The sequence below is a fragment of the Ursus arctos genome, unplaced genomic scaffold (genome assembly GCF_023065955.2).
Source record: "Ursus arctos isolate Adak ecotype North America unplaced genomic scaffold, UrsArc2.0 scaffold_28, whole genome shotgun sequence".
In the NCBI taxonomy this organism is placed as follows: Eukaryota; Metazoa; Chordata; class Mammalia; order Carnivora; family Ursidae; genus Ursus; species Ursus arctos.
The window spans coordinates 9,340,965-9,362,660 of record NW_026622963.1 but is presented as its reverse complement, the minus strand read 5'-3'; the positions used below and the strand labels follow the sequence as shown (position 1 = coordinate 9,362,660).

Below are 21,696 nucleotides of genomic sequence, written 5' to 3'. Positions count from 1 at the left end.
TCCTAACGGAGCCGGAATCCGGGATCAGACGGACCACCAATGCCTTCAGGCTTGCTCAACAACTAGCTCCTGGAACAGTGCTCACTCCCGACGGAAGCCACTCCCACTGCTCTACAGGTGCCTCGTTAGAAGTGAGGAGACCCTTCCAGGGAACTTCCCCGTGACCTTCACTCTGCCCCTGGGCCTCACCTCCACCTGGGTCAGAACAGCAACTCCACACCTTGGACACATCCCTCACAACTCCCCAGGCCTCACACCCCCTCTGTAAACTGGGAATAGCAGTAATGCCCGTCCCACGGGTGCATGTGGGTAAGTATGCTGAGCCTGGAAGAGCAGCGGGTACTTAGGAAGCACCACTGACGACGCTGGTGTTAAAGACCCTTGCTGACCACGCAGCGCCCGGCACGGTGCGAAGTGCTTCCCGCACCCATCCCGAAAGGAGGTACATGGGGCAGTTCCTCAAAAGGTTAAACATAGAATTTCCATATGACCCAACCATGCGGCTCCTAGGCAGAGGCCCAAAGGACTGAAAACAGATGTTCAAAGGGAAACCTGCACGCGAATATTCACGGCAGCCAAAAGGTGGAAACAACCCAAATGTCTATCATTTTTTTTGGGGGGGGGGTAAGATTTTATTTAGTTATTTGACAGAGAGACACAGAGAGAGAGTGGCAGGCAGAGGGAGAGGGAGAAGCAGGCTCCCCGCTGAGCAAGGAGCCCGATGTGGGGCTTGATCCCAGGACGCTGAGATCATGACCTGAGCTGAAGGCAGGTGCCTAACCGACTGAGCCACCCAGGCGCCCCCCAAATGTCTATCAACCACTGAGTGCATAAACAAAATGTGGGACAGCCACTCAGTGGTGCATTATTTGGCCATAAAAAGGAACGAAGTTTTGTCTGCGGAACTTGTAAGAACCGTGCATGCTACGTGAAATGAAAAGAAGCCAGCCACAAAAGAATACACATTGTATGGCTCCATTTATATGAACTATCTCTGTGAGGGCTCACTGCATAGGCACAGAGAGCAGACTGGACACCGGGGTGGGGGTGGGGGAGATGGGGAGTGGCCACGTTGTGGGGACAAGGTCTCTTTTCAGGATAATGGGAGTATTTTGGAACTAGGTGTGTGGGGTGGGTGTACAAGATTGTGAGTGTACTAAATGTCACTGAACTGTACCCTCTCAGATGGTTCAAATGGGGAATTTTCCTATATGAATTTTACCACAATAAAAAAACAGTATAAAGAAATAGGGACCATCCTGTGATTATTGCCCATCTACAGAGAAGGGTCAGAGGCGCAAGAGGTGAAGCGACTGATTTTCCAAGGTCCTGGGCCAGGGTTTGAATCTAGTGTTTCTGAAATGCAAGTTCCCTTTTCTTTAGTCACTGTCTCCCCTCCACCCCTCCACCTTTCTCTAGACCACGTCTGCTGGAGACAGTTTGCTGAAAGTAAGCGACAAGTGACGTGGGAAGTGTCCCTCAGAGAGGGGAGGCCCAGACTCTGGGGCTCGGCTCCAGGGACCCTGGCCTGCTGTTCCTGCCTCCAACCCTGTGCGCGCAGCAGAAGACCACGAACAGGGGCCTGCAGTGGTCTGTGCGGGGAAGGAAAGGGAACCGGACACTACTGAAGGGGGCGCTTCCTCAAGCAGAGCTGCACTGGAAAAGCCTGGCACTGGGCTGTGAGACTAGGAGGCCAGGGACATGCTTTCCTCACAGGGACAAGCTCTGTCCCTCCCATGTGGTAGAGGAGGCGTCAGGCCCACGCTAACAGGGGAATCCGGGCTGGGGGCAGGCAGGGGAAGCCCAGCACGACTGGGGCCCCGTGCTGGGACAGGAATCCCCCAGACGGGGCTCTTCTTGGTACCGAGCACTCTGATGTGGGATGTGGGTTTCCACATCATTTACTATCATGGACTGACTTCCTTTTCCCCTCCTTCCCTCCTGGGTTTCTTTTTCTCAACATCTTTACAGAAAGGAAGGAGGGTTGTCTCTCTGGATCAGAGCAGAGTGGATCTGGGGGAAGGGGGGACAACAGATGATCTCCTGGGCCTCCAGGAAAAATATCGCCACTGAGTGCTCTACACCAGTGGTTTTCAAACTATAGTCTGTGACCCATTAGCAGATCATGGAAGCAGTCCAGTGGGTCACCACTGGCATTTTTTAATATTATACAGAATAGTACAGAACAGAAAGCATTAGAGTACGTCCCGTGTAACGAGGGTCATTTATCCTGCAAAACTTCCATTTCGGCTACAGGTATGCATGTGCATATACAAGATACAAAATATATTTCTTTACCGGGGGTAGTGGTCAAAAATTGAAATCACCTTGCACCCATTAGGATGGCTATTATTGAAAGAAGTGTGGGTGAGAATGTAAAGCAATTGGAGCCCACTGTTGGAGGGAGCACAGAATGGCATAGCCAACCGTGGGAAATTGCATAGTGACTCCTCAAAACACTAAAAACAGAATTACCATATGATCCAGCAATTCCACTGCCAGGTAAATTTTATGTTATGTGTATTTTATCACCATGAACCTTTTTTTAAAGTCGAAAGGTCCTTTTGTGTCTGATCTACAAATAGCTGGTGAAAGACCCTCATTCCACGTGGGCTATGAACTCCCCGCAGGTGGGCCTGGGCTCCTCTCTCTGCCTCTGTCCCACCCATGACACCCCCACTCCCAGGTTAACGAAGCAGGGGACACACAGGAGGGTTCTCTGAAGACAAAAAAATCATGATGACTGATTTCCAGTTGTTTTATAACTTTAAAATGTTTTATTTTTTTTTTCATTGAAGTATTTTAACGACATTACAAAAAGAGCTGAGACGAATACAAGGAAAATGCCTCTAAGCTGGGCCGTCCTAGTCAAGCCTACTGCTGTTCTTCTCATTGCCTCTGCGTGCGCACAGGACTGCAATGAAAGTAAACCAACCACTTCAAGAGGGATCAAGTGTTGGTGCCAGAAAGCCTAGCTTCTGCCTCCTAAGGCAGGGGCACGGGCCCCAGAGTGGCCTTTCTCAGGGCAGAGCTGATGGACCTGACTTTGACTTACCCCTGGGACAGCCTAACCACGCCTGCCTCCCAGCCTTGCTGGAGCTACTCCACTGGTCCCTTGGGCTCACAGTGTGAAACCTATTCCCCTCCCCCAGCTCCACTGGCCTGCCTCCTCCAGCCTGCTACCAAAGCGAAAGCAAGAGGCTTTGCAAAAAAGAGCATTCTTCTGATGCTCCAAGTTCAAACTGCTTAGTAGCGGATAGGATGGTGAGAGGTCATGTAAAGACAAAGACCCGGCAAAATGCTGTTAATTAGCCAGCGACTGGCACCTGGAAGACAGCCGAGCTCCATGGATTGGGGGGGGGGGGGCCACTTCGCACAATTATACAGAGGATTTCTATGGGGACATTACTCATCCTAGCATTGTTAATACCAAAACAACTTAAATTGGCAGGGAATTGGCTAAATAAAGCATGCTACATCCCTTCGATAGGCTACTTTGCAGATGCAAAAATGCATCAGGAAGCTCCCTACCTACCGACAGTGCAAAAATTCCAGGTGATTCCAGAATACTTCCGTGGGTGAAAAAGCCTGGGCACAATACTCTGAATATATGGTATTATGCTACCTTTGTACAAAAAAAGAATGGAAAAACCAATTACCTGTAATCATATTTGCTTGTAATGACATTGAGAAATTCTGGAAGGATATGTAAGAAACAAAGATAGGTATATGGGCATAAGAAGTGGAGAGATACGGATGAGACTGAGTGAGACATTATGTATCATTTTCTTTCTTTCTTTTTAAAAATCCAGATAATATATGCACAGGATCGGGGCAGCAAGGTGCCACATGTAGGGTGCTATGTGAAAATACAGACTAGGCACAATGACAGTCTTACGTTGCACAAGAAATCACTGCGACGCTGACTAATGGGAGAGCTCAAGTGAGGAATGGGGTAGGGAGAGATGTTAGGTGAGTGTCCTCCCCATCTCAAAACAGTCATTCTCAACTGAGCTACAAATTTTTGTCTCCTGGGGATCAGAAAAAAATTTTTTAGGTACAATTTATATACAGTGAAACGCAGAAACTGTAAGTGTACAAATCAATGACATTTTAAAAATTGGGAGTAGAGTTGACATACTTATCACTTTCTATGTTTTTACTTCTGACCATGTGATTGTATTACTTCTCTAAAAAACAAAACACAATGTCCTTTTTTACTTGTCAAGCTGTACATATGGGGATGCAGTACTCAAAGCAGTTAGGAGTTGGCTTCTAGTCCTACCCCTAGCTTGCCGTGTCATGTGGCTCTGAGTTAAGTCACCCTCTCTTTGGGCCTTAACTTCAGCTTGTGCAAAAGAAGGGGTTAGACTCCATGTTCTCTCCTTGCTCTAAAACTCTCAGAGCCTAAATCCTGCCTCCTCCAGGAAGCCTGTCCAGATTGCCTCTGTCTACAGGAATCTATCTCCTAGAGGCCATGGATGGCAAAGCTAGGAAGGCTCACCACCTGACTGCTACCACCAGAAGACCTGCTTTCCATGCAGGTCTGATCAGTCCGGGGCCCACATCCTTGACAGGCAGGCACCTGCAAACCTGGATGACCACGACGCCTGGTCCAAGAAGGAACTCAGGAAGCTTAGCCCGAAGCGGAGGAACCATGCATGCAAGCACCCAAGAGGGCAAGCCAAAGGGGTGCCACTGCATTTTCACCCTGGCAAGCAATCTAAGTCAGAGCAGTCCAGAGACGGGAGTGGCTGCCTCAAGAATGAGTGAGCTTCCTGTTGGTGGAGGTGTGTGTGTGGACAGCCACAGGTCAAGGGTGCTGCAGAGGGAATGCCATCATTAGATGGGGTATGGACACCTCCCAATCCTGAGAAACTGTGGTTCTTGCATCTATGCTGGTCCTGAAATCACACCAATGAAACCCAAGCTGCTGGGACTGAGGTCTGACTCCTGGCCTCCATTCTCCTCTCCAAGAACCACGTGTGGGGAAAGAGAAGGGGAAGGCCCCTATGGTGATTCCAGGAAAAGGCTCACATCTCTGGGATGGGGTACAGGGTGAGAGAGAGGTCATCTACCACATCTGTCTGGGCCACCAACAGTGACTGCCTTCTTCACCTCCTGACGACTCCTTCCTGAACCCATCAAGGGCTACTCTGGCATCAGGACCCAGAACCAGCCAGTTTGTCAGCTTTTCCTTTACTCCCTCCCACCGAAAGCTCCAGTCCTGCCACTCGCTATCCCTCTCAGGCCCTCTCCCTCCTCTGCCTGCAGACATGGCGACAAGACTCAGTTTCCCTCCCGCCACAGGGGAACTCTGAACCCCCCTGACCTGCCGGACCCTACCACTTCCCCTTCACACCTCAACCCATCTCACCAGGTCAATGTCAAGAGAGTCCCTGGGAGTGCTGGCAGCTTCTGGGCCGGCTCGCCTGGGCACAGCTGCATCTGAAGAACACAGAAAAGGTCACAGGCAGGTCAGGGACATGCCTGGAGAGAGGCATCTTGGCCTGGGACAGTGTTGGAAGAAATATCCCCACTGCTTTTCCTGGAGACTCAGGCTTCAGGGCCTCTCACAACACCGGGGTAGCTCCATGGATGGGCCGTCATTTGGAAGGAGAGCTCCCTGATTTCAATAAGCATGAGAACGTAGCCAGAAGGGGGAGGGGAGGCAGCAGAGTGCCAACCCCAGGTGGCCACCAGCAAGGCAAAATGTGAACAATCCTAAGGTTGTCATTGCTCGCCGACTTCTCTGCATACAGTGAGAACTTCATGATACTCTTATGACCCACAGCCTGATGTCTATTACATGTAATCTAAATCTCTCACGCTTCAGAAAAGAGCTCCTTGCCTTGCCACTGCCCAGATATGATACCGAAGACAAGCCGTTTAAACTCTGTGGGGTCATCTCCTGTAAACCGAGTAACATTCACTGCTCCGTGCAGAAGGCACGAGTCCACGTCCACTCTAGGGTTATACTTTTACGAGCCCACGTCCCTCAGCTCCGAGCGCAGGAGTGAGTGAGGGAGCCCCCATCACTGGCTCTTGCCCAGATGCCTTCAGATTCTGCTGAAACCCACCCCTTTCCCGGTAAGGGCATCCTCACACCAGTTTATCTATCTAGAGCTCAGCCTAGAGGTTTTGTCAAAGAGCTTTTAAAGCTTCCTCACCCGGGAGGCCCTTTGGGGCACTCCTTCCCCCAGTGTCTCGTGAAAGCTCCCCCTGACGTCACCAGCTCATACAGAGCTGCTACAACTCCTGCATTGGGACTGCAGAGCGAAGCACCACCTCATTCTCCAGCTATGGGATGTGCTCCCATCTGTGTCCTGGTTGGACTGGACAGCTCTCGAGGTCAGGAACTGGTCTGCTGTCTACTTCCCAAGTGTCCAATACCAGGCAGGGCCCACAAAGGGGGGCAGCTGGTCCAGATGACAGGCCATGCTGGAGGCAAACTATCTCCTCCACTGAGCCAGAGCGTGTTTTGGGTCAACATCCAACCATCTCTGGGGGTTTCCTCAGCCCCCTTCTGCTCTAACCTCACATTCCAGCTGACTTCTCTGTTGCTAGACATGGGGCTTCAGTGAATTTCCTGGAGTGGGTACCCTCAGGGACTAAAATGATACTGGGTCTGGTTCTCTATTTTCTTAACTTCTCCAAGGGTCACAAGATCACAGCTAATCCAAAGGGTCTTATAAATTAGTAAAACCTAACCCCTCTGGGAGGCTGCAGACCCATGTCAGGGCCTCCTCTCCTCCTTACCCTGCACTCTAGAATCTACGATGTGAGCATCTACCATGTTTTTTTTAAAAACCCACAGTTTCCTTTCCTGTCACATGTAAATGATCTTTTTCTGCCCATCCCCCCCAGGGAACAACAGCAAACTGCAAGCCCTTAAACAATAAAGGGGTTGGTCACGACGGTGGCTCGGGCGCTTACCTGCCCCCTGAGTGATGCAGGAGACGAGTTCCTGCAGGCGCACTTGGAATTCGTCGAAGCCGTCGGTGCGCACAGTGGTCTGCAGGTTCTGGGGCTCCTCCTGGCGCAGGCGGCTGAGCGCCTCGCGCAGGAAACCGTGCAGGTCCAGCACCTCCTGGTCAGAGGCGTAGCGCTTCATCCTCTGCACCAGCGAACCGCCCGTGCGGATGCGCTGCAGCACAGCTTCCAGGCGGTCCAGCTGACCCGCTATCTCTTCATAGCTGCGCTGGTATTGCGCGTTCACCCCCTCCAGCAGCTCTTGCTCCTGGGCCAAAACGTGCGCCACCAGCTGGCGCACGCGGGTGTGGATCAGCTCCTCGGTGTCCGCGCGCACGCGGCCAAGCTCGCTGGCGGCCGAGCGCATGCGCGTGTGCGCCGCGCCAAAGACGCGTTCTTGCTCCTCCAGCGCCTGCGCCATGGCGTCCAGCTCTCCCTGGCGCAGCTGGATCTCGGTGCTGATGTCGCACTTGAGCTCGCTGTGGCCGTTATCCAGGAGCGCGCACGAGCAGCACAGCGGCTTGGAGCAGCCTCTGCAGTAGATGCTGCGGACACACAAGGCCAGCCTAGTTTAGGGCTCCCCTGCTCCCCGCCTCCTTTAAACTTTCCTAATTAAACTCCTCTTCAAAAATTACAAAACTTTGAATCCTCGTCTGTTTCTAGGTTCGTGCTCTTCCCAATTCAGTTTGTGGGTTCTTTTTTTTTTTTTTTTTTTTAAGATTTTGTTTATTTGAGAGAGAGAGAGCATAAGCAGGGGGACCGGCAGAGGAAGAAGCAGGCTCCTCGCTGAGCAGGGAGCCGCATGGGGGGCTCGATCCCAGGACTCTGGGATCATGACCTGAGCCGAAGGCAGGCTTAACCGACGGAGCACCCAGGCACCCCTCAGTTTGTGGTTATGGTGCTAGTCTGCAAGCTACCAATTAAACATTAGAACATAAAAAAGTTACTAAAGTAACAAGAGCGAGCCTCCGTCTGTGAAACAATGCACAGATACACAAAAAGTCATCTCTTCACACCACTTCTGAATTTCCTTTCCCCTCCTCCGAGGCAACCAGATGAGCATCTGGGGTGCATCCTTCCACAGCTCTGTCTGCTCAAACCACCTTACACAAATAGTCAGACTAGCTTGCAGGGTTTTAAGGACTTGATACATTTCATCCCATGTAATGCTGGGTAGAGTTTCTGTGGGGAGAATTATTGTTATCTTCATTTCACAGATGAAGAAACCGAGACATTCAGAGCTTAAATAATTGGCTCAAGTATCTACAACAATTTTGGTGGGTTGATGTTTGTCTTTAAAAACAAAACAAAACAAAACATGAATGAGATCATGAGTAATGACTTTGTAACTTCCTCCTCTAATTTAACTTTTGTTCAGGACATTCCTGGAGGTCTAATAAGTATAGATCTAATGTACTCTCTTTAATAGCCCCTTTAAATTCCATATGTACCACAATTGATCCAGTTATTCTCCACTGTTTTCCCATTTGTTTATTTTTTTATTTTTAAATATGTCATTTATTTATTTGAGAGACAGAGTGCGAGACAGAGAGCACGAGCGGGGTGAGGGGCAGAGGGAGAAACAGACTGAGCAGGGAGGCTGATGCAGGGCTCATGAAGCTCAATCCTGGGACTCCAGGACCATGACCTGAGCCCAAGGCAGACACTTAACTGATTGAGCCACACATGCACTCCAGTGATTTCCTATTTGTACATTTGTGGGGTTTTTTGTTTTTGTTGTTTGTTTGTTTTGTTTTGTTTTTGCCAATATGGACAATGCTTTATGTGGCCTAACACATGGATGTTTTTGTTTCTATGAAATAGGTTACAAATAATAGGAATGCTAAATCAAAAAGTGTGTATATTTTTATTTATTTTATTTATTTAATATATTTTAATATATTTTAGCTAGCAGACACTTCCATAGCATTTACTGTGTCAGACACACATTTGAGAAATATCAACCCTTTTAATCCTCCTAATGCTCCTACAGAGTAGGAATTATTATATCCCCATTTTAAGGATGAGGACACTAAACAAGAGATACAATAACTTGTCCAAGGTCACACAGTTAGTAAGTGATAGAGTCCAGAGGTGAACTGGAGTAGGCAGAATAATGTACTGGTTCCCAGAACCTGAGTATGTTACATTGTATGATGGTAAGGACCTAGTACATGTGACTAAGTGAAGGATCCGGGATGGGAAGATTACCCTGGATTATCTGGGTGAGGTCCTTATAAGCAAAGAGAGGGAGGCAGGCAGGTGTGAGGAGGAAGATGTGATCATGGAAGCAGAGGTCCTGTGATGCTGTCCTGCTGGCTTTGAAGATGGAAGGGGGCCATGAGCCAAGAAATGTAGGGAACCCCTAGAAGCCAGAAAAAGCAAAACAGATTATCCCCAAGAGCCTCCAGAAGGAACTCGGCCCTACTGACACCTGAATTTTATCTCGGTGAGACCCGTTTCTGACTTCTGACCTCCAGAGGTATGTAATGATACATTCGTGGTAATTTGTTACAGCAGCGATAGGAAACTAATAGAAAACCCCAGACGGCCTGGCTCAAGTCTGTGGTCTGAGACACTGCAATGCTGCCTCTTCAAACGGTCCCGGGAAAATACTGTTAGTCACTTTCCCAGAAAGTTTGCTGTGACTTACTCTCATTAGCAGTGATAGCCCACCTGAGGCCAGGAGAAAGGACTTAGCTGGAGCCACTTTGCCTCAGTTAATGAGATCGGTTTGTTCTGGAACGGCCAGTGGAGACCCTGCTGGTCAACCTGACTCCAAAATTGTGGCACCAGGCCCTGGTCCTTGGCTTTGCCGGCTCTCAGCCTCCCCAAATCACCCAAGAAGGCACGGCCTCAGAGCTTGAACCTCTTGATCAAACACAGGACACTTATTCCAGGCCAGCCGAGGTTTCCTGGAGAGCCCAGAGTGTGAGGGAAGCATGTGGGCTGCCACTGGGTCAAGAGCATTCAGCTCCTCCAGCCTGGGGAAATCTGATGTAAGTGACAGAGACCCATCACCACGAGGCAGGGCCGGGGACTGAGGTAAGCGGCAGTTGAAGCAGAGCCAGGCAAATGTGGATCTGACCTCAGCTCTGTGCCCTTGGCAAGTCACTTAACCTCTTTGCACCTTTGTTTCTTATCTGTAAAACAGGGATAATCCCCAACTCATATGGGAGTGTTATCATGCGAGGATCAAATGAGACAAGTCCTACATAAATGTTCTCAACAAAGGCTTCGATGACTGTAATCGACTGTACTATTAATACTCACCAATGATACTATTAACAAGAAATGCTGAGCGATTATGGAAAGAACCAATAACTCTGCAGAGGGCAGCTTGGCAATAGCCATCAAAATCACCGATGCATTTATCCTCTGACCCAGCAATCCCTCTTCTACGTATCTATTCTGTAGCTCTATCTCTACCCTGGCACGATAATATCTGTACAATGCAAAACAGTATGTAAGAGCAAAGAACAGAAACAACCCTAGGCAATGAGTTTTATAAATCAGGATGTGTTCCATACAGTGGAAAGCTATGCAGCTGTAAGAGCTCCAGGAAGCTCTTTATATGGAAAAATCTCCATGGCAAAATGAGGATAGTAATAGGAGAAACAGAAAGATTAAATGAGTTAATATATATATAAGGTTAGAATAGTGACTAGCATACAATGAGTGTTCAATATTTGAATTATTATAATGTATATTTTAAATAAAAAAACTTGGGGTGCCTGGGTGGCTTAGTCGGTTAAGTGTCTGCCTTTGGCTCAGGTCATGATCGCAGGGTCGCAGGATCGAGCCCTGAACTGGGCTCCCTACTCAGCCGGGGAGTCTGCTGCTCCCTCTCTCTGTGCCCCTCCCATTGTTCATGCTCTCTCTCAAATACATACATACATAAATAAATAAATAAATAATCTTTTAAAAATAAATAAATAAATAAAATCAACAGGATGCCACCTATTGTGTAAGAATGAAGAAAAGTTAAGAATATATTCACATTTGGTTGTATTTGAATAAAAACATTTTAGAAGGATGCACAAGTTAATGAAAGTGGTATGGATGGGGCAGGGCAGAGGCGGAGTGAGACATTTCACTGTAAGCCTTTTAAATTGCTTCCATGTTTGGGGTGCCTGGCTGGGTCGGTCAGTTGAGCGCGTGACTCTTGATCTCAGGGTTGTGAGTCTGAGCCCCACATCGGGGTAGAGATTACATTAAAATATATTTTTTTAAAATGAAATCTCTTGATTGCTTTCATGTTTGAACCTTGTGAATGTATTAACTATTTTTTAAATGAAGCAACAGAATACTAATTAATGTGGGCAACTATACAGCGTGTAGAAATAGGGGGAATTAAATAAAACCTGCTGTCACTTTCCCTGCTTTGGACCCATGGGAAGGGCTGAGTCTGAAGTTAGCCTCCCTTCTTTAGAAAGAGTGTTCCAAGCCTGGGAGGGGTACATGTAGGGTAGCCTGGCTGGCGGGAGAGCAAGACCTTCTGGGTTGACCATAGTCTCTGCTGGGCCCTATTCCTAAGCCCCGTCTGCCCTAAATGGGGTCTCCCTAGGGAGAGTGGCTCCGCCACTGGCTGGAAGCAGCATCTCTGTGAGGTGGTTGGCCGGCATCAGGGGCCCTGGGTCTGAAAGCCCCCAGCCTTCTGATAAGACTGAGGGGCAGACCATAAACTGGAGTGACCCATCAAGGGGCTGCCACCCGGGACCAGGACAGAGTTCCTTGGCCTAGGAGTCCTTCACCCTCACTCGAGGAACACTCACTGAGCCCCAGCTGTGTGTGTGGCCCCTTGTGGGAGGCAAGGCGAGGTGGGCATGTGCCCCCAAGGAGCTCCATGGCCAAAGTCCGAACTTAACACAGACATAGAGAAGAACAGCTCTAAAGCAAAATGACAGTTGTTTGCTCCTGGACTACTCAAAAGAATGAACTAAAATAGCATAGAATTAATAAGAAGTTGCTCCAGAAAGTGGCTGGAATACACCAGAATTAGGAGTAGAACATTGCTTAATTCTATCCCAGCAATCCAAATGAAAAGAAATATGGAAAAAACTTCCACGCTCTCATTCACAAAAAGCAATTTTCAAATGCTTAAAAAAAACCCATAGACAAAATTCTAGCAAAAAATATACATATGGGAAAAAAAGACAAAACTCCACTAAGAGAGAAAGTCTAAAAAACAGAAAAATGTACCAAGGTCCCAGTTGGAGAGGCTAAATATTATGGTTATCAATTCTTCTCAAGTTAATATAAAGGCTTAAGATAATTTTATTTTTTTATTATTTTTTTAAGATTTTACTTATTCCCCTGTCAGAGAGAGAGAGTGAGAGAGAGCAAGCGAGCGCAAGCAGAGGGAGTGGCAGAGGCAGAGGGAGAAGCAGGCTCACCACTGAGCAAGGAGCCCTGTGTAGGCTCGATCCCAGGACCCTGGGATCATGACCTGAGGCCAAGGCAGACGCTGAACAGACTGAGCCACCCAGGAATCCTGGTTTAAGGCAAGTTTAATCAAATTATAGATAAGATTTTGAAACTTCACCAACTGATTCTAAATTTCACAGGATGGAATAAACAGATCAAATAGTTAAGAAATTTGGGGGAAATCTGTGTCAGGAAGGGAAATTTTCTCTGCCAGATAACACAGGATAGAGCTACCATTTTTAAAAGAGTATGTGTGGGGCGCCTGGGTGGCTCAGTCGCTTAAGCATCCTACTCTTGGATTCAGCTGAGTTCGTGATCTCAGGGCCGTGAGATGGAGCCCCATGACAGGATCCACACTGGGCCTGCTTAAGATTCTCTCCCTCTCCCTCTGCCCCTCCCCCCAAAGCACATGCTCTCTCTTTCTCGAATACACACACTCTCTCTCCCAAATAAATAAATCTTAAAAAAAAAAAAAAAGAGTATGTGTGGTGCTAGTCTCAGAGGAAAAAGAAAGATCAGCAAAACAGATCATATAGGCCCTGGTATCTATAAGAATGTGACAGTTTATGGCATAAAGAAAGCATCCCACATTAATGGACATTGAACAATTCCATTCAACAACTGGGATGGAGAAAACTGGCTACCAGGGGGCAAAAAGCAAGTTAGAGCTTGCTTCATACATCACACACTCCAACACTCTGATGGGTCACAGAGTTAAATATAAACCGTGGCACCATAAAGATATGATCGTTGACGATTTACTTATGATGGTAAAGACCTTATAGCCACTGAAGAAATGGAAGAGATCATACAATCGACAGTTGCGACTACCTAAAAATTCAAAACTACGTATTTTCTGAAAAGACATTTACAACTTCCTATCATGAGAAAAGCAAGTTCCGGAATGCTACGTGCTGTTTGTTTTGTTTTAGATGATTATAGAGATTGCCAGAAGGAGAGGAAACAGTCTGTATTCATGGGAGTTAGTTACTTCTTTCTCTTTCTCCCTCCCTCCCCCTTTTATCTATTTAGATCTTCCAAAAATTTCCATAATCACTCGAAGTGAAGGAGTTTGGACTTTAACTGGGAGGCAATGGAGACCTCAAAAACATTCCATCTAGGAATTACAAAGCTCTTCCTCTTCCTCCCTGAGATGGATTGCTTCGCTTACCCGTTTATGACTGTTCAGTGAACTATGTTGTTGATATCTTAATAAAAGCCTCCACACGTTTCCTGGGTTCTCAGTCTCCCCATCTGAAAGCTGCCCATGTCTGAATTGCTGTGCCAAAGGCCATGGGACAGCAGGAAGGGTATGGGTTCTGGAGGTGGACAGCCTTGGGCCTCAATCTGAGCCCTTCCGATTCCAAGCGACACGGCCTTGAGTAGATGACTTTCTCTCTCTAGAGTCGTAGCTTCCCCATCTATAGGGCTGGTAAGGACACCTCTCATAGACTGTTGCAAGGACAAAGATGGGCTGGTGGATGTGAAGTCACCTGCATAGTGCCAGCTCCACACTGGACATTCTGGAACCATGGAAGAAGGGGAGGCGTTAACTACACGCGTACATACAGCAGGGATAGCCCTGCTATTGGTGCGCGAACCTCTCAGCCTCAAACATCCCACTGGAAACGCACAAAGGCAACATCACACTGAGTGTGGTCTCTGGGCTGCCCCCTTCCCACTGTGGTCAGGCCACTCCAGTGCAGCCACGCCTCCTGCAGAGACCACAGAGGCATGCCACTCCCACTGTTCTAGGAAACTGGGTAGCCTGGACATGCGGAAAGCAAACATGCTATGAAAATGGGACCTGTGGAGGAGAGCTGGCTCCAGAGCAGGACTCCAGGGCAGGGCTCGGCTTTGCTGAATGGCAACTGAAAAACTCTCGCCTCTACCACCCTCCCTCCCTCCCTCCCTCAGAGCCGCGGGGAGCTTTCACTTTGGTGGAGCAGCAAAAGCAGCAGCCTCCCCTGTAGATTCAAATGATAAGCTAGAGGCCAAGTGAAGGCGCCCATCAGTCATTTACACAGGAGTGTGAATGCATTTAATCAGACTGGTTTCCTGCTCTCTGCCGGCGAACAGAGTCGAGGAAAGATCTCTGAAGCCGGGAGAGGAGCTGGGTAATTGCGGAGCCTGGGATACCGAGTGTGAAAGCATTATTCCTGATGACCTCCCCTCCTCCAACCACTCACTGGTGGAGAAGGTGGTGGCAGAGATGGGAGAACCCGAGGGCTCAGAGAGGAAGATACTAGAAAAGCAGCAGCAAGGAAAGGTGAGAGGAGAAAGCCTTGTCTGTTTCACACTGTCGTCTTACGCCGACCCCACACTGGAGAATGATGAAGTTAGTGCTTTTCCTTCCCACTCGTTTCCAGGCAGTCCCTGCTCCAAGTCGGAGGGCTGGCATACCCACGCTGGACCGTGTTCAGAGAAGCCACGTCCCTGCCCTGTTTATGGCAGTGAACGGCACTACCACTGAAAGGCCACTCAAGCCAGAGACCAAGGAGAATGCCCCCCTCCAACTTCAACAACTTATCATTAATTTTGGTTGGTTCCTTTCATTTACCCAAAAAAAGATTATTAGGTACCAACTATATGCAGGCCTGGCGCTAGGATGTAAAGGCACTCAGGGTAGAGTCCTGGTTCCTAAATTTGTCCCATCAGTTCCCATTGCTACCACCTTTGTTCTAGCCTCAGTCACCACTTCCCTCTTTTGGCACTGTCCCCTAAGGCCTCCCTGCCTCTGGTCTCTCCAATCAACCCTTCCCAGTGCCACCATTATGGTATTTCTAAAATGTGATGATCACTGGGGCGCCTGGGTGGCTCAGATGGTTAAGCGTCTGCCTTCGGCTCAGGTCATGATCTCAGGGTCCTGGGATAGAGTCCTGCATCGGGCTCCCTGCTCAGCGGGGAGTCTGCTTCTCCCTCTCTCTCTGCCTCTCCCCCTGCTTGTGCTCTCTCTCTCTCAAATGAATAAACAAAATCCTTAAAAAAAATAAAAAAATAAAAATAAATGTGATAAGCATCATACACTGAGATGATGACAAGGGCACCCCTCAGAAGTACAGTCAAAACGGTATTAAGTGCAAGACATTTTTATTTATTTTTTTTATTATTTTTTTAGCTTTTAATGTTTTTATTTTTTTTTAATTAAAAAAAATTTTTTTTATTATATTATGTTAGTCACCATACAGTACATCCCTGGTTTCTGATGTAAAGTTCCATGATTCACTACTTGCGTATAACACCCAGTGCACCATGCAATACGTGCCCTCCTTACTACCCATCACCGGTCTATCCCATTCCCCCACCTCCCTCCCCTCTGAAGCCCTCAGTTTGTTTCCCAGAGTCCATAGTCTCTCATGCTTCATTCCCCCTTCTGTTTACCCCCTTCTTTCTTTTTTTTTAATTTTAATGTTTAAGACATTTTTAAACCATCACATGAGTTAAATGTTAATAAAGGAGAGTCAATTTTTGGAATAATGTTAGATAACCTGGGGGAATTCACTGAGTTTTATAATAATGCACTATAATTATACAGTATTGAATACTAGTGAACATGGATGAGATAGGAATTTACGTGCCAGGGAATGCTGCATGACAACAAGACAAGGTTTATCACACGGACAAGCACAGTGATCGTCAAACTATTTAAATCTGATCCAATTCGGGGTGCCCGAGTGGCTTAGCTGGTTGGGCATCCGATGCTTGGTTTCGGCTCAGTCACCCTCTGCCCCTCCCCCTGCATGTACACACACTCTCCCTCGCGAGTGCTCTCTTTCACAAATAAATAAATATGTCTTTATATCTGATCTAATTTCAGTAAAGGAGATGGCAAAAGAGATGGAAATAGCTAAAAGAATCGATTAATTAAAGCCATGAATGAGAAAAACACTATTTGATGATTAAGCTAGCAATAACTTAATACTCTATGAGTGCAGTGACATATGGTACAAAGAGGCAGCTCTTCTACTCAGTCATACCGATCCTGAACTCCAACAGCTTTGGCAGAACAAATCCAAGTTGTAAAAGACGCCAAAGCAGGAATTTGTTACAAAATTCAAAGACTAAAGTTAATCATTAAATGTTAATAGAAGCTGGTAAAACAGAACACAGGCAGTAACTCCTTATGTGCGGCAAACACTGTTGACAGTTCAAGTACTTCCATCAGCACGTGTACAAAATGATTTTATGTAACCCTGAATGCACATGTGGTTCTGATCTTCATTACTCATTCGGTGATCATTAAATACATCAGTTCCCCCCAAACTGTAGTAATACTGTTAAGATTATGAATTGGAAAAACCTGGAAATAATTAAAAATCGTAATATAGTGATGGTGATAGAGGAAAAAGAGGAAAATGAAGAGGAAAAGAAAAAGGAAAAAAGAGAACGAGTAAGAAAATTTCACTGAAATAAAGAGAAGGATTATTATTTTCTTTTCTAAGATTTTGTTTATTTATTTATGAGAGAGAGAGAGAGAGGGAGAGGGAGAAATGCATGAGCAGGGGGAGGAACAGAGGGAAAGGGGAAGAATCCCAAGCTGACTCCATGCTGATTTGGAGGCCGACGTGGGGCTCAATCTCATTACCACGAGATCATGACCTGAACTGAAATGAAGAGTCAGATGCTTAACTGACTGAGCCACCCAGGCCCTCTGAAATAAACAGAATTTTTTGGTTGAAGGAGCCTGCCGGGTTCCAGAATAATTTGATACAAAATGCTCAACACCAGCACAGTTTGGTTAAATTAATAAACTTCAAGAATGAAAATATCTTTAGGTATCAAGACAGAAAAAGGAAATAAATTTGGCCTCAGGCCTCTCCTCATGAACATTTGATGCTGGAAGAGAACGCAGCAGTCTACAAAATTCTATAGGCAACAGTGTGACCCAGATATATTATACCCAGCGAAGGTATCATTCAAACAGAACGGCAACTGATAGACGTTTTCAATACCAAGAGACTCTAGAAATTTGGACTGCTTATTGACAACATCCATCCAATTAAGAGCTGAATCAAAATAAAGGATTTGCAAGAAGGAGTGCCAAAGTACAAGGGCCAGGGCCATGCACGAGAGCCATCTTAACAGAACCAAGATAGGTAGATGGGAGTGGGCCATTCTGATCTCTTTCAGCAGAGACTCCATTACTACTGTCTAAAATGGAAGTGTTTCATTAAGAACAAACTATAATGACTCCAACCTCTTTAATGTATCAGCAATATATATATATATATTTTTTACTCTTAGGTATTTCAGGAAACATTTTAGGATGAAGAAATATTTCTTTGAAGTTCAGTAAGTCCAATTTTATTTCAGTATCTTCTGCTTTTGTTAAAGTCAAGGGAAATTAAATTTATTACTGCTTCAGTAGCATGCTTCCTTTTAATAATCCACTTCTGAGGGAAAAAAAACACTCTGAGTTCTAAACAAGCAACTTGCAGACTCCTTTTTTGCACTGCAGCCTGGTTGTGAGGTGAGGACTGGCTGAACGGAGAGGCCAGCAGTGCCAGGAAAGGCACACATAGTTTGCAGTCAGGAAACCCTGCACCCGTTCAGGCCTTGGCTCGGACAAGCTCTCCTATTTGGGTTAGCTCCCATTAACGCACTGGCCTCTTGCCTCATTTGTACAATGGCAACAGTTCTGTTCCTCAATAATCTTTCAAGAAGGTATGAGAATTAAGATGACAACCCAGGAAAAAACAGCTCAAAAGACAGGCAAGTACTTTTATATTAACAATATGTATATTAACTCCAACCAGAAGTGCCCGTTCTCTGCCCAGACAGGAAAAGGGAATGCTTCTGTTGGAAAGGGACTGCCCAGGGGCCAAGGGGTTGGGGAGCTTCACTGGAGGCTGGCTTCAAACCTGTTTCCTGCACAGACAGGTAGCTGATCCAGTCAGAAACACACTCAAACTAGGCCTAGAATTCGGGAAGCGATTCTTGCTCCCTCCTGCTGGATTTGAGGATGAGGGTGCCTACAAGGGCCTCTGGAGCTGCTGTAATCACCTGGCACGCCGTAGGGAGAAAGCCTTCTGTGAATGGAGCTGACTTGGAGGAAAGCCATGGCCCCAGAAATACAGAGAAAATAGGTCCTGGTGCCAAAATTTGAATATCTAATCAAGTAGGGTCAGAAGCCAGCCACAGCCCTCTTCACCTCTTACAGAAGCCATTCATTCATTTTCGCTTAAGCCACGAGATAAAAATTTGTTACTGATTTACACATTTGTTTCAGTTGGAACTCATACAGACAACCCTCCGCAAGGTTCAGCTCGCATGTCCTTTTATTCACACATTCAACCAAATCTACCTTCGAGCTCCCCCCCTCCACCCCACCTGCCACCATGAAATGAAAAGCAGTTGCTCTTGACGATGAAAACAAGTCCCTTGGTGAGTTCATAGAAAAACTTAGAAATGGATTATTTGACTGTGTCCTAACTCCTGGCAGGAGCCTTCCTCCTGTCCATGTGGTGCTCCTGGACCAGCTCTCAATCCCAGTAAGATCATCAATCCCCAAGAAGATGCAATTTACTGGTAACTCCTACAGAGGGTACCGGGAAGGCCCAGGCAGGGCCGGGACTAGGCCAGCCAGACACCTGTGGTGCAAACTTTCGGGAAGCACCTGGCTTCGTTCATGAGGTCAAGGGGGCTTCTTAGAGTTGGCACCTGTGGCATCTGGCTTTCATCAGGATGGCCCATCAGGATGTCTTTTCCATTTCCTTCTCACTTAGCAGCCCTTCCTTGCCACCAGCTCTGCCACTGCACGCTGTCTGCCCTGGACCTTCCCCTGGGCTGTCCAGCCTGCTTCTCCCTGACCCGTCGTGAATCATTCCAACTTCCGGTCTTGGGAACACTATCCCCAGTATATGATCTCATCACACCTTTCAAACTGGATTAATAGGTCTTTTGTTTTTTCCACTCAACTAATTCAAATGCTTTCTGGCTACAAGCTTTGATGGCCCTGGACTAATTCCCCTACCCCATCCAGCCAAGCTTTGGGATCTGACACCCAGATATGGGTCTCAGCTCCACCTGCTGTCCTAGACCCATAATACTCTTGGGTGGAAGGCACTCCCCAGCACTCCCAAATACACATGATGGAAAGGCTGGCAGTCCCCCTGACCTCCAGGTCAGGCAGGCCCTGGGAGTGTGAGATTTGGGCCTTTTCCCCAGCCTTCCCCCTCCGCATTCTTGCAGGCCTCATCCCACCCGGACCACGGCCTCCATCTCCTAATGGGGCTCCCTTTCCCCTGGTGCAGATTCTTTGCTTCAGTCTCTGCTGGGTGCATATACCCAACAGTATGGTGGTCAATCTCCTCAAATTCTTTGTGGAATGGGGTGAAATGTAAATAAGCATGCAGACAAACAAACAAATGCTGGCCTCCTGTCTCCCAAACCTACCGGCTTCACCGAACCACAGTGCAGAGAGAGAATCTGACCCTCCCACCCTCTACCTTAATACCCATCAGTGGCTTCCCACAGAACCCCTCCAGGGTCCCCTTCAAAGTACGTTCTATAGGCCATTCACTGGTAAAACAAGGACTGCATGAAGAAAGAGCAAGCTGAGAACATTCTACGTCCCAGAAATGAAAAGAGAGAGTCCTAACTCCAAGCCCCCCATGTCTGCCTCCAGCTCCCCCTCCCAGCCCCTGCCTTCAGGCATACCCTTTATTCCTGAAATGCAGCAGACTTGCTGGTGCCTCTGCCTTTGTACCTGCTGCTGGCCCACCCCACCCTGCCCCCCATGCCATTTGTCCTTTCTTACGTATCAGGCTAAATGTGACACCCTCCTGGAAGCTGCCTCCCCCAGCCAATGTCTTTTCTAGACGACTCGCTTTTGTGCCTGCGCTCCTCCTGCTTTCTGCCCTTAACAACTGACAGAGCCCAGACACCGCTGTGAGCCCTGTGCCGGGCAGAGATACGAGCAAGGAAGCGCAAGGTAGAGGACAGGGTGAAATCACACAAGCTCAGGGTGAGTAGGTTTCCTGTTGGCAGTTGACAGCCTTGAGGGCTAGTTGCAGATCTGGTTCTTCTACCAGACTGTGACCTCACAGAGCGCCAAGCTGTATCTGTTCATAGCGATACCCCAGTGCCTAGCGGTCGGCCTGCCACATAGGAGGAAGTAGGCTGAAAAAATGTACTCCATGGAAATGGCAATCGATCGATGGATGCCAGTGGCCCCAGGGCAGACACTCCCAGGCTGAGTTCTAAGTCTAAAGCCACCTCCGGTGCTGCTTCCCAACCTGAGTCCTAACTCGGCTCTGCGTCAAAGGATGGAGTGGTTTATTACTGCACTGTGACCTGAAGAAAGCTGTCGGTTATTTATGGCACTGAAGTTTTGTGCAGAAAACAGAAGTTGAGGGTTTCCAGTAACCACTGGCAAATTGTGAAACAATGTGAATTGTGAGTGTCTATATGTAATTTTTTAAAAAATATTTTAGTTTTTTACTTAGAGAGAGAGAGAAAGAGCGTGCGCCCCTGCGAGCACAAGTGGGGGTGGGGGGTGGGAGGGGCAGAAGGAAAAGGAGAGAGAGAATGCCAGGCAGACTCTACCTTGACCGCAGGCTCGATCCCACGACCCCAAGATCATGACCTGAGCCCAAACCAAGAGTCAGACGCTCAACCAGCTGAGCCACCCAGAAGGCCCTCTGTGTATGATTTTTACGCAATTTTTGAAGCCATCCACCTTGCTCAAAGGAGTGGAATCCTGCCCTCTTGGCTGGACCAGCCTTGCCCATTGTACCTAGAGAGGAACCCACTCCAACCCCTACATCAGACTCCTTGTAAGCTACTAACATCTTGCTTAGAAATAAGAAAGGGGGCACCATGAGAGGTATAAAGGAGATTTTTAAGAACTCAGGATGAATGGGAAAATTTTCCAGAAAATCTGACTCAAGACCCATAACACAGCAATACCAGGGAGAAAATCTACTCTTCAAAAAAAGTACTAGTTTCAGATAGTTTCTCAAGAAACTTCTATAAACCCAAACTATGTATGTTCTTTAGCTGTTCTAGAGCAGAGCAGAGCAATTATAAGAATAGGAATTTAACGCTGACTTAGTACTTAATATGTGCCAGGCACTGTCCTAAGCAATCTGTGTGTATGTGTGTGTGTGTGTGTGCGTGTGTGTGTTTACCATGTAAAAAAAAGCTTACAAATTCACTGAAAGAGATTAGTATAAAATAGGTCAAAAACCTTGAAAGAGATCATAAATATTCATAAAAATTGATCCCATTTATAAATATAGATAATAGCCAAAATAAAACAGCACTGAATGGAATCTAGCTATGAATTAAAATAAT

The 21,696-nt window shown here is 47.3% G+C and overlaps 1 protein-coding gene across 4 annotated transcripts in view; it reads right to left on the bottom strand.

Annotated features, from left to right (window-relative positions):
• Positions 1 to 21,696, bottom strand: part of PML (PML nuclear body scaffold) — a 40,790-nt gene that overhangs the window by 13,726 nt on the left and 5,368 nt on the right. For 3 of the 4 annotated variants that reach the window (XM_026478483.4, XM_026478485.4, XM_044391949.3), the window contains exons 3-4: positions 6,937 to 7,517; positions 5,378 to 5,448 (exon numbers count right to left, since the gene is read on the bottom strand). In XM_026478483.4, the coding sequence (XP_026334268.1) occupies positions 5,378 to 5,448; positions 6,937 to 7,517 (652 nt within the window). Of the gene's footprint in view, positions 1 to 2,754; positions 4,823 to 5,377; positions 5,449 to 6,936; positions 7,518 to 21,696 lie in introns of those variants that run through there. The other variant, XM_026478492.4, reaches the window with a different exon arrangement.